At 30.3% G+C, this 14,050-nt stretch overlaps 1 protein-coding gene across 1 annotated transcript; it reads left to right on the top strand.

The window, feature by feature from the left end:
• Nucleotides 1–525: 525 nt before the first annotated feature.
• On the top strand, nt 526–3,714 carry LOC127718902 (uncharacterized). The gene is made up of 8 exons (XM_052224991.1): nt 526–797; nt 1,260–1,307; nt 1,469–1,540; nt 1,706–1,768; nt 2,007–2,054; nt 2,345–2,401; nt 2,812–2,853; nt 3,107–3,714. Exons 1-8 carry the CDS (start codon nt 530–532, stop codon nt 3,571–3,573), a joined length of 1,065 nt encoding a protein of 354 aa, XP_052080951.1. The 5' UTR covers nt 526–529; the 3' UTR covers nt 3,574–3,714.
• Nucleotides 3,715–14,050: the final 10,336 nt, after the last annotated feature.

Here is a 14,050-nt window from a genome sequence, read left to right as displayed (position 1 = left end):
AAATTGTAACATAATAGTGAATGTAATTTAGGAAAGATATCAAAATGGTAATAGACTAGCAAAAGTAGAAAACATTTATGTTATAAACACAACAAACATAATTGATTTTATAATTTATAAAACACTCATAATATGATTTTCACTTAACAGATATAACCATAAATAATGAGATCTGATATACATGTTAATCCAGAAAAACCCTTTCAACATGTATACATGTAATGTATCTATATTTCGTCTGAAGTGCAGGTATGTTACCAGATATATAGAGGACGATTAATGTTATGGCTGTAGAATAATAGTGAGAACCGTATGGTGTTACGTTAACCATAAATATGATAATATTCATTTTTAATAAGTAAAATATGAATTCAATCACATTAATCTTTATCATACATAAAAGATACATTACATATATTTTACAAAATTAAATATAATACTAATTAAAAAACTATTAACTATTTTATTAATATCGAAATTCAATTTACACGTCACGACTGGTCTCTTTATTCAAATGCAAGAAGACAAGATGGCAGCCTTAATTATATTCACATGTTTATTCATAAGTTTAATGGGACCTGTAAGAACACAGGAGGAAGGATGCAGGTATAATCTTGCAATAGGGTATTGCCCTTGCACAAATGAAACAAAGTTAACTCAGGAGGTACAATTGGTGATAATAGAAGGGAGCGATGGGTGCGATTGCACATTTCAACTTTGCCACACGTGTTCCAAACCAACAATCACGAACATTTACGACAGAGAATGCACTTGGAAGTGTGTAAACACTACATGTGGTAAGTTTTTTTATAACTACGTTGTTTTATAAATCGTAAGAAGATTTCAACGACTGTCTTAAAAAAAAATGGTATAGTGTCGAGTTCATTTGAAAAAAAATAGATCGCCCCTTTTTAAGGTCGACCCTTTAAAAGTCCATATAAATCCTACAGATTTTGTATAATTCTTTAAGTTGAAATTTCTTTAAATAATTTTCATATATATATATTAATGAAATAAAAAAAAAGTTTGATGACAAAAATGCAGGTTAACCATGTTAATAAAGGATAAACTACATTGTACCAAAATGTGGTTACATAGTATAAAAGCAGACAAACAACAAAATAATGTAAACTGTAGTATTATATTTAAGTATGAGATTCATTATTAACAATTTTAATCTATACCATGTGATGAAAATTTACATTTAATGTTCAATTATTGTGAGAAAAAAATATACTTTTATGTTTTTTTTTTTACAGTATGGAACAAAGAACAGTCAACTTCTATCTCAACAACATCTAGTACAGGTATGTAATAATGTTTTCAATTTTGTACATATATATATGATCAATAATTAAATAGAAAAGATCAAAGATATTTGAATATCATGACTATTTAACAGATATTACAACAACAGTTAGTTAGGGTCAATCTGTACTATCAGTTAAAAATATTTATTTTTTTTCAGTTAAAGACCAAAAGCAGACAACCCACAGACAAAGAACCAAAACCACTGAAATAATAAAAACACAAACTACAGGTATGAAAATATGTCTTAATATTTTTTAAATATCTTCTATTCCTTTTCAATGAAAAAATATATAGCATTAGAATAGTAATCAAAAAGAGGAATCTTAGGTGTCATATTTTTAACTCCATGTAGATAAATTTATACTATTAGTAAAGGTATAATTTATCTTTTTAGTTAAAGATATACAGACTAAAGACAATAGGAATTCAGCCAAAACCAGTAAAACAACAACAACAGGTATGAAACTAGATTATGTCAATATATCTTATATTCCTTTTTCATTGAAAGAAACATTCAACATTAGAATAGTTATTAAAAAAAATAATGTTATAGATCTAACTTACTATAGATAAAGACAGAGCTATAGCCAAACATTATTTGTTGTCCTTTAATATTTCAATCTGAACAGAATCTTATATATGTCATTATCATTATTCTTTCTAAGTTTGTTAAAATATTGTATATTATTTTACAGTTAAGGACATAACATGGAGAAAGTTTACAACAAAAAGTAAAACTACAGGTATGAAATTGTTACCTTTTTTCTATGTCTTAAATTTTCTGTCTATTTATTATCCTCAATGCTGTTCAACTCTGTATTTTATTTAGCCTTTCAACTATTCTTAGTCCAGAATTACTGTTGACAATGATTTTTACTCTTATCAATGGAAAAAAAGAAAGAAAAATCCAACATCAAAGTAGTTAATTTAAAAAAACACTGTAAATTTATTGATCTTTTATAACTCATACTTCCTAAAAAGACAGTTACCATGGTAAAAAAATTATATATAAAAATAGAAACATCATTTTTAGTTACAGATCAAGATATAACAGTGGAAGGCATTACACAAGAGATGACACCAACCATAGGTATGAAACTAAAGCTCTATTAAATATATTTTAATTCATTTATAGATATAAGAAGATGTGGTATGAGTGCCAATGAGACAACTCTCCATCCAAGTCAAAATTTATAAAAGTAAACCATTATAGGTCACAGTATGGTTTATAATTCTATTTTTGGAAAGATTGGAATTTGTTCCAATTCTTTCCTAAGGTACAGACATATCAAAAAGAAAGTAGACAGGTTAGCTACTAAATCAGTACCAACACTGCCATATAGTGTCCTATTGTTATCATATCTGTGTACATAAAAGTGATTTTTTTTTAATTTTATTTTTTCATGTCATATAAATGTGTTGTTTTAAATTTCTTTTTCAGCTTTGATTGTTATAAAATGTAAATCAAATTATATAGTTTTTCTTTTTTTATTTATGTAGCACCCAACAAGACCTTCTATACAGGAACATCAGGATTTACAGGTACAATATACATGATTAGTACAACAGCTTTTGAATATGATATGGAAAAGAATCATAAGATTATATATATAAGTATAATTATTTTTGCTGTTACAATATTGATAATCATAATGTTAATAAGTTATAAAATATATATAATAAAAAAACAGAAATATAAAAAAATGAAAAGGAATGAAGTGTTTTTTGGAATGAATAATATATATAAAACAACAACTGTCAAATTATAAGGTATTTTTAAATTTATGTTTTATAGGATTATGGATTTGGGCTGGTGTGTTTACACTGTTTACATCTTTGGCATTTTTAAAATTATACCTACATCTAAGAAAACAACAACCACAATATCTACCCTTGAACAGAAGTGATAATACAGAAACCACCTATGCACCATCTTATTTAAACACAACTCCATCCAGGCCAGTTATTCCACAACAAATTTTAACACCACCATCAACATCAACTCCATTAAAACCTTCATCTAGATCATCACCATCATTCCACTCAATTGTATCATACCGAGAACCTTCACCAGTCAGCACTACCTCATCAATACCATTAGTACCTATTATGTTTTTCCGAGACCCTTCACCAGAACCTTCAGCACCACCCTTGGAAGATCTAGAATCATTATCGTCAGAATCAACACCTACCTCACCGATTGCAGCCAGAACACGTAACATGATTAAAAGAAAAGCAATGTTGTCTGATAGCAGTCTCTGAAAATAACATGATTTACACTAATCTTTGTTTACATACTCCTTATACTACACTATTCTGTATTGTTTCATTTTAAATTTAAACATTTTTATATCAATTTATAATATTAATCTTAAAGTATTAAACTATCATACAGAAAACCATAAACAGACTTGGTAAAATAATTTTTGTAGTTTTAAAAAAGTTTAAAATTTTATTTTATTTAAGTTTAAGAAATGTAAGGGGTATGTATATTTAGGAGTAATGTTTTAAAAGAAAACAAGACTTATGGTTTTTGTATTAAACTGTTGTTTTTACATATAAGAATTATTTTCCAATATTTTTTTATTAGCACTGTTTGTGAAAGTTCTGACAAAATACAGTTTATAAAGTTTTATTCATAGTGCTATAACATAGAAATCCAAACATAAATTTATATATCATTTGCCCAACCAAATTTTTTTTCCTTTTTTTATTTAAGTTTGTTGAACTTTATTATATAAGAATTAATTTTCAATTTTTATATTAACACTATTATGAAAGTACTGACAAAACACCTTTTATAAAGTAATTAAAACATTTTATTCATAGTGCTATAACATAAAATCCAAATGTAAAATTACATATAATTTGCCATGACCATTGCTTTCGTTCTTTTGTTTTAGTTAATATGAACTGTAAATAAGAAATTGTTATATCTATGATCATATTGTTATAATTTTTTTTCTTCATAAAAATGGTGTATTTTATTTGAAATATTGTAAAACTTAAAATACTTCACTTTTGTAGTAACATCAATGAATTGGCCATCTTAAAGGGTTTAACAGAATAAAATCATGTTTTATTACCATTTCTACATAGTTTTACTAAAACAAAATTACTTTGTTTTTTAATGTAATTTACAAAACCATGGATATATTTTCAGATTTTTATAACAATAGGTAACACATACTAGTACCATACAGAAATCCAAACATAGACTTTAAATAATTTTAGTAGTTTTAGAATTAGAATTAGTTTTTTATTAGTTTAGTTATAATTGAGTTTTTTAAGAAAGGGTAACACATACTAGTACCATACAGAAATACAAACATAGACTTTAAATAATTTTAGTAGTTTTAGAATTAGAAATAGTTTTTTATTAGTTTAGATATAATTGATGTTTTTTAAGAAATGTTATGTTTATAGTTGTTGTAAAACAAAGATTTTGTCAGGTCATTTTGTATTACTGAATTTGTGATATTGTTAAAGTTAAATAACCAGTTTGAATTTAATGGAATAAAGTGTTTTTGTTATTTTTTATATTGATCTATTTCATTCAATTGTTTTTGTTTCCTTAATGGTAAACTATCAGATTGTAAAAGTAAATTTAGATATTAATGTAAAATAACCTCATTATAGAATAGCAAACATAAACTTAACCATTTGAGTTATGAGAAGGACTTTTTATTTTTCTAAATAGTTTTAGTGTTTTTAGAGTAGTTTGTTATAGATACTATAATTATGTTTTGATGTAATGTAAGGTTATATCTTATCATCTATTATAATTGTTTGAAATATTATTAATCATGTTTATACCAGCATACATATCTTTAAAAAAATGTTGTCAATTTCAAATGATACCAATGTTAAACTACCTCATTCTAAAATATTTTATTATATTAAGGACAAACTGTCTCTCTACAGAAATATTAACTTATCATTTTTTTTTCTTAATACTGTTACAGGTGTTTTAGATGTAGTTCAGTTTTAAGATAACATGTTTGTATTGTTTTCCATAAACTTAAACATTATGTAAATAGTTAAAACAGAGAATAAGTATTTGTGCCAATGAGTTGTCTTCCTAGTCATTGTTATTTTTTATGTATTTGGTGCTTTTTACATATATATATATATATATATATATATATACTTTCATATAATTTGAAAACAACAACATGTAAACATTAAATATATTTTAATGTTAAGTTTATCAACAAGTATAACATAACTTAAATTATGGTACATGTTTTAATATTTCTGTTGTTGTTTTTTATAAGAAAATACTCATTTTTATTCAGTTGTTTTTTATGAAAGATAAACATGTGCAAGACATTTAACAAATACTCTTTTTTGTATATTTTTTAGAACAAGGTATTATGAATATTACAATTTTGTAATTATTGTCTTTATAAGCAGAGACAGAGAGAGAGTGAGAGAGAAAAAAAGGAGTTGAACTATTTGTTTATTTTTTTCTAACACTAAATGATATTTTGTTAAACATTTAAGAACCATTCCTTTTTTTTTTATATACCAAGACCAAAAAATGTATATTTTTTTCAAGTTTGATATGTTTTTTTATATGTTGGATGTATATTTTGATTTTTGTTATGATTAAAAAAAATTTATTACACTTGTTATTTCAATGTCCAATTGAAAAACCCTATAAAGTTACATATGACCTCCTTACATTGTTGATCCGTAAACACATCACTCATGATGTGATATGACTTTATAACCCACATGTTTTGAGATTTAATAAAAATAACAATTATATGTGTTATTTTATTGATCAATTGAAAAACCACATGAGATTGAATTTGACCTCTTGACATTGTTAATCCTGAACACCCCCTACATGTGACATGACTGACCATTAACCTGAAATGTTTTTAATTTGTAAAAGAATAAATATTCTACCCTAAAAGGTTTTATCAGTATTACATATTAAAATGTATTCTAAATTATAGGATCTTAGAGATCTATTTATTTACATGACCGACACAAAAACTTGACCCTATCCTTAAATTATTAGACCATAAACATTTATTTTATTCCTATACAACAACAAAAAAAAAGACTATATAAAGGGCAATATATGTGTTACAATTTGTCAATTATGGTCAAAGGATGTAGTGTGACAACTTTCTAAAATGTAAGTAAAATAACTATATAAATGGAAACATATGAGTTACAATTTGTCAATCAGTGTTAAAGGATATAGTATGGTAGCTTTCAAAAATACAAGTAAAGGAGATTTAAAGGGTTTCATTTTGTCAATCATGATCAAAGGATGTCAGCTTTCTAAACTGTAAGTAAATTTTATATATAAATAATACATATATTTAACAAATAAAGAAAAAGGCAAAACAAGATTTCATAGATATATTAGAAGCAAACTTTATTTTATTAAAAACTTTTTTTTTTTTTTCAGTAAATGATAAAACAACTCTTATAAAAAAAAAAATATATTATGAAGGGTAAACCTCCAAGGTTGAGTGATATCATCAACAACTTTACAACTTTGGATGAGTTACAACAATGGGTATTAGAAAATCATTTAATGGCTCATCCCATAGTGCAACAAAGGATAAGATATTTTCAGTCATTGGGATTGTCAGATGTTTTAAATGGTTTTACAGATGCTGATAGTTTAATAAGTTGGGCCATAGACAACCTCATTTTGAGTAACACACAAGTTTTAGATAGACTTTCAGTTTTATTGACATGTCCAAAGTGTAATATGAGATTTCAATTATCATCTCAATTAAAGGAACATTCTGAATTCCATGAAATCACAGGGGTTATTGACACAATTGTTAATCTAGATGAACTAACTATGGGTCTCAATTTACCCGAAACAGACACCATTGGGAATGAATACATAGATATTCCTAATGTGATTGATATAGATACACCTTCCACAAGTCACTCGAGTTCACAATACATAGCTCACTGTAACAAAACTGATAATCACAACAGAGAAAACATCAATCGAAACAAACTAATAAGTCTCTCGTTACCTGAAGAGGAATCCATTTACACATCAAATGAATCAACAGATATTTCTAACGTTATCAACATAGATACAACATCAAGAAGTTTCTCAAACCCACAATGCATCACTGACAACACCTACATAGAAAACAATATTCAAGATTCACAAACGTCTCATGAAAACGGTATCAGACGAGATATCGTCTTGACCATGGATAACCTAGAGCAAAAAGGTGGTGGTAAGGAGACTGAAGAATTACCTTATCTATTTCGGATGTCAGGACAGAAAACGTTCTCTAAAAATTTGGCGAAAGAGACGACTTTCAAAGTTAAATTCGGAGATACATGGAAGGATGAAAAATTACGAGATCTTCAAAAGGAACTTCGTGGTATGTTTGATGACGTTTTGAACAGAGCAAGAGGAGACGACAATGACCTTGGAAGAGTTATCATTACTCATCCACAACTAAACAACTCGATTGTCGTACCATTAGATAAGTGGTCCAACATCAACTCGCAGAGGGTCATGGAAGCAGTGGAAAACGTTCTAAATTCAGACGAAAATTTACCCTTAGATACAGCAATGCATGTAACGATAGGAAACATAGCCGTACCAACTGGTAGCGGCACTTTGCCAATCACTCGACTCCAGGGGTCAAACAATTCCATTGCTCTAAAAAGGTCTATGTTACAGGTATCCAATGACGACCATATGTGTCTGTCAATAGCCATAGGTAGATGTTTTTTAAAGCTCTGTAAAATTGTACCCCTCAATAAATGGCAAGAGGTAACCAGACTCGATGATGAAAATATGAACACATTTCAAAAGGTCATGAAACATCGTATGACCACAAATAGTTATCGTAAACACGTAAACGATTCTTCTGCGAATAAAAAATCTTATGGTAAAACGATGGCATTAACCATGTGTAAAGAAGTCAATTTACCTACAGATGAACCTCTAAGTATAAGAGATATAGATAAGTTTGAAGACTTATTGGACGTCAATATTATGGTGTTGTCCGCAAAATTAGGCAACAAGTTTTGTCGTGTAGGTAATGACGTAAAACGTGAAAACATTTACCTGTACCTTACAGACGATTCGAAGGGAGGAAAAGGTCATTTCGATGGGATAGGTAGCATAAACGGGTTTTTCGGATATGGGTATTTTTGCGCTAGCTGTTTGAAACCTTATAAGAACAAAGGAAAACATTCATGCATTGCAACATGTGACGTTTGTGGTAGCCATACATGTATGGACGGTATCGATCGAATGATGTGCTCTCAATGCCATCGAACATGTCGTAGTAAAGCGTGTTACGACAGACACAAAACACAAAAAAAAACCAACCGTTTAAACGGTAAATCGATGTGCGAAAGATTTTATCAATGCGAAGCATGTAAAAAGATAATAAGCAGAGATAAAAGGACACCACAACAACATAGATGTGGCGAATGGAAGTGTAAAAACTGTTACGAATATCAACAAGGTGAACATCTATGTTATCAGCGTAAACCTGTTCATAATTCACCTAAAAAAGAACCTAGAAAATATTTTTTCTATGACTTTGAAACTACTCAGAATGAAAGAATGTCTTGCAAGGAGGGAAACTTACTCGATGTCCCTTGTGGTCAGGAATGTACCACCACAAAGAAGTGTAATAAATGTAAAATCTGTACAAACTGTAGGCATGGTGTATGCGAATCTAAAAAACAATGTTCAAAGGGTTATGCACCTAGTCAGTCATGTAACAAGATATGTACAACCGAAAGAAGATGTGATCGATGCAAAGTTTGTATAAATTGTTGTCAGTCATGGTGCGGACTAGAAGAACATAAAGTTAACTTTGCTGTTTTACAGTCTACGTGCATCAAATGTGAGAATGTAGGATTGACCCCCGATTCTAAATGTTCGATCTGTGGAAGTCGATGCGATAAGTGTAGAATCGCTAAGAAGTACGACAATATCCAACCGTGTGAAGACAGTTGCGGTTACAGACAGAGGGTGTTCCAGGGTAATGACGTATCTAAGGAATTCTGTTCCCACATCATGACTCCTTATTACAAAAACACAGTACTTATAGCACACAACGCCAAAGGCTTCGATAACTATCCCATACTAAATGCTCTCATCGAACAACATAGCGTAAAACCGGATAAAATTATTTTCGATGGTTCTAAGATAGTCTACATGCACGTGTCAAAGAATTTAGACCTGACGTTTCTCGATTCCATTAATTTTATAGGAATGAAATTGTCAAAAATACCTCAGTGTTTCGATTTAGAGGAACTCAGAAAAGGTTACTTTCCACATCTATTTAACACGAAAGAAAATCAGCAATACATAGGTCCCTATCCCTCCGAACGTTATTACGGAGTCGAATATATGGGAGACGAAGAAATGAAGACGTTTCTGAAATGGTACAAAACGAAGGAAAACGCGATCTTTGACTTTCAGTCCGAAATGTACAACTATTGTGTATCAGATGTAGACATTTTACGACGAGGGTGTATGAAATTTCGTAAAATCATGATGCAGGTGACGTCTGTCAGCGGAACAAACGAAAAGGGTGAAATAACGCATAAGGAAGGAATAGATCCCTATGATTACGTTACCATCGCCTCTGCGTGTCAGGCTATCTATAGACAATTGTTTCTGGAGGAGGATTACGAAACATACGTGACGAATCTGACAAATAACGAAACTCTCAAGTGTCCGACGAAATTCGTAAACGATGTAATTCGAGTACAATTACCAGACGGCCAATGGACATCGAAGGAAACGGTAGATACTTCAACCACGTACAGAATAGGGAGAACTGTATTTGTCAAAAGTCCAATTGCGGTAGTCCCTTCAGAGGGTTACGTCTCCAGAGATAATTTCAGCAAGGTATCGATTCAATGGTTGGAATGGTTGATGGAACGTAGCAGACGAACAGGGAAAAATAAACTTCAAATACAACACGCATTAAATGGTCGCGGGGAACACAAAGTACCTGGCACGAATTATAGATTGGATGGTTATGTCGAATCACCTAAAAAGACGGCTTACGAATTTCTAGGTGAGTTAGTAATACGATAGTACTAAAATTTAAAAAAAAAAAAAAAAAAAATTAAAAAAAAAAAAATAGACGTACTGAAATGAAAAAATAAAAAGAATAAAATGGTGGGCGGCGGTGGCGGCGGCGGCGGCGGCAATATTGTTTATAAACATATTATATATATATATATATAAATATATATTGTATATATATATATATATATATATATATTTATATATATTGTATATTGTATAGATATATATATATTTTCTTTTTTTTTAAATGTATATTTTATCTCTAAAATAGGTTGCTGTTTTCATGGTTGTCCATCATGTTTTCCACATGACAGAACAAAGACCGCTCATCCCATGACGAAACGTTCAATGAATGAACTATATTACTTAACCAAAAAGAAAGAGAGAGATTTGGAGTGTCTTGGTTATAACTATGTGAGCATCTGGGAACACGAATTTCACCGACAACTGATAAAGGATGATGTAATGAAGGAATACGTATCCACGTTAGACGTCACCAATCGTTTGGATGTAAGAGAAAGTTTTTTTGGTGGTAGGACGAACGCAATCAAATTATACCATGAATGCACTGTACCAGGGGAGACCATTGAATACTATGATTTTACAAGGTGGGTAAAAAATAAACAAAATATATTCAACGTTTGTTTTTATATTCTGTTTTCTTTCTGTCTTATAAATGTGATTCTTTTCCCTTGTCGTATAAAAGTGTTTTTTTTTATTTCTTTTTTTTTTCATGTCGTATAAATGTGTTTTTTTTAATTTCTTTTTCAGCTTGTATCCTTATGTCAACAAGTATGCAAAATATCCCGTAGGCCATCCTGTTATCATCACGACAGATTTCCGTGATATTTCAAATTATTTTGGTGTAGCTAAGGTGAAAATCCTACCTCCAAGAAGATTATATCATCCCGTTTTACCATATCTCTCCAATGGAAAATTAAAATTTCCTCTTTGTAAAAAGTGTGCAGACAATGAATATCAGGATGACTGCATTTGCACAGATGGAGAAAGAACCATTATTGGAACATGGTGTACACCTGAATTAAAGTTGGCTCGTTCGAAAGGGTACAAAATCTTGAAGATATATGAAGTGTATCATTTTGAAGAATACAAAATACACGTTCGTTCCGCAGGTAAAGGTGGTCTCTTCGATGAATACGTCAACCTTTTTTTAAAATTAAAACAAGAAGCCTCAGGGTTCCCTAATGAGTGTGAAAGCGATCAACAAAAAATGGATTATATTACGGACTATGTTAGAAATGAAGGAATACATTTGGATTATGATCAAATTAAAAAAAATCCAGGACTCCGTAGTCTCGCTAAAATATGTTTAAATAGTTTCTGGGGAAAGTTTGGTCAACGTTTGAACATGAAACAGACCACTTTTTTCCATGAGAACGAGGCAGATAAATTCTTTCAATTGTTATCGGATCAACGAAAGAATGTCAAGGATTTCCATATCATCAGTAAAGACTTCCTACAGATCGAACATTTGGATAATCCTTCTTTCGTACCTATGAACTTTAAAACTAACATCTTCATTGCTACTTTCACCACTTGTTGGGCTAGAATAAAGCTCTACGAGTTATTGGAAAAAACGGGTGAAAACGCATTGTACGTTGATACGGATTCGATCATTTTTTTCGATAAAGATCATGCTCTTACACGAACTCTACCAATAGGTAATTACTTGGGTCAATTGACGAACGAAATTTCTCCAAAAGATGGACACATCACCCATTTCGTGTCAGGTGGACCAAAAAATTATGCGTATAAAATGGCATCAGGAGAGGAAAACTGCAAAGTAAGAGGCTTTTCGTTAGATAATAAAACGAATTCTGAACTTATAAATTTTTCAGCGATCTGCGATGTTGTGGTTTTGAAAAACATTCAGTCTATCAAGACCGTAAACCCTCGTAAAATATCAAGACTTTCCCGTAAAAGAAAATTGTATAACAGGACCGAGGAAAAAGAATACAGAATGGTATACACTAAAAGACGGTTGTTAAATGACTACACCAGTTTACCTTTTGGTTATTGCCAATGAGTAAGCTCTTGGTTTTTTTTTTTTTTTTTTTTATTCGTGAAATACAACGATATAATAAAATGTTTAATATGATAACCATTTTACGATCTTTTTATTCTTTCTTCTTCTCTTAGGGGGGTGATCAAGTATCCCTGGTATACCGTCGTCATCACTGTCTACCTTTTCAACGTACATTCCGTTCCCCTTTTGAGTTGAGTCTGAAACTTCACTATTAATTTTAACACGATCCATATTTTTATCTGTTACTTCTGTAGGTGATTCTTTTCGTTCTTTTCCCTCTGTTGATGTTTCTTTTCCTTCTGTTTCTTGTCTATCCATAGATGTAGATTTTAATAGTTCTTCATATTTTCTTTTTGACAACAATATCAGTTCTTTTGCCATCTTTTACAAAAATTCCATAACAGGTCGTAACAGATTAGGTATCAATTTTTTATAGCGTATCAATATGTTTTTTTTTGTACGAACACCTACTGATTTAGATCCCAACTGAAAAATGATTGATTTATACGATTTTAAAGATTTTACGTATTTCTGTTTGTTTGGAAACACTCCTTTATAGATGTTTACAGCCACTTCCGACAAAACATTGATTTGAGCGGTGGTGAGGTGTGGTAAAACTGCAAGTCTTTGTTTTGTATCAGCTTCGTATAAAAATTTCAAAAACACTGAATTTGATCTCATGCGACGGCTCATATCTAGTAGAATGATGTGATTAATATGAACACGTCTCTATTTATATTGGTTTGTAGACTATACAGGTATCACCGGGGAAAATCCCAGTTCTTAGCATGTATTGTCTATCTTCCCTATGTGTCGACAGATCAACTAACATATACGAATAACGCTGTTGTGTGGCTTTTAAATAGCTATCCATAAAATATTTAGTCATGCCTGGAAGAATCTGCGATGCAAAGGTTATTACTTGACGCATGTCTCTAGGGTTACGAAACAATACAAAATTAGCACAATTAAGGGAAATACTTTTGGCGTATTTTCCTGGAGGGTATAACGACTGCGAGAGAAGCACCACCGATGCCTTTTTGTGGTGACTTGTAACTGAAAATAAATGCAATAGTTCCTCTGATTGTACTACTTTGGATATTAAATCATCCAATATTATTAACGAATGAGTAGTGTTTAGCGTAAACTCTTCTATTTCCTGTTTATCAGGGAGACCTTCGTGAAAGATTAAATTTGGAATATCTTGCATGTCGTCGAATAATTTTTGATATTCTGAATATGCATACATGATTTTCTCGGGTGGTTTCGTAAACATTGTACCGGCATTTTCTATTAATCTATTAGTAAACACGGATTTACCCGCTTGAGTAGGACCAACAATAAATATGGTGGTTGGCGAGGCGAAAGGTAAAAGTACCTGTTGATGATCTGTCATGTTATGCCTTGAATATTTTACTTGATAATGGACAATTATGGTCGTATAGAGTCTATATATATATATATATTTTATATATAAGTTACATGTTAATATATGAAAAGATAACTCTGTGAGGTGAAAAGATAACTCTGTGAGGAAGGAATACATTTATTGAAGGTATACGTGTGAAAAATACAGTTTAATAAATCGATCATTTTCAAAAGCGTTTCTTGTAAACATTTCA

The sequence above is a fragment of the Mytilus californianus genome, unplaced genomic scaffold (genome assembly GCF_021869535.1).
Source record: "Mytilus californianus isolate M0D057914Y unplaced genomic scaffold, xbMytCali1.0.p SCAF_10, whole genome shotgun sequence".
Lineage (NCBI taxonomy): Eukaryota > Metazoa > Mollusca > Bivalvia > Mytilida > Mytilidae > Mytilus > Mytilus californianus.
Note: the sequence above shows the minus strand (reverse complement) of the source record. Positions and strands in the feature narration are given on the sequence as shown.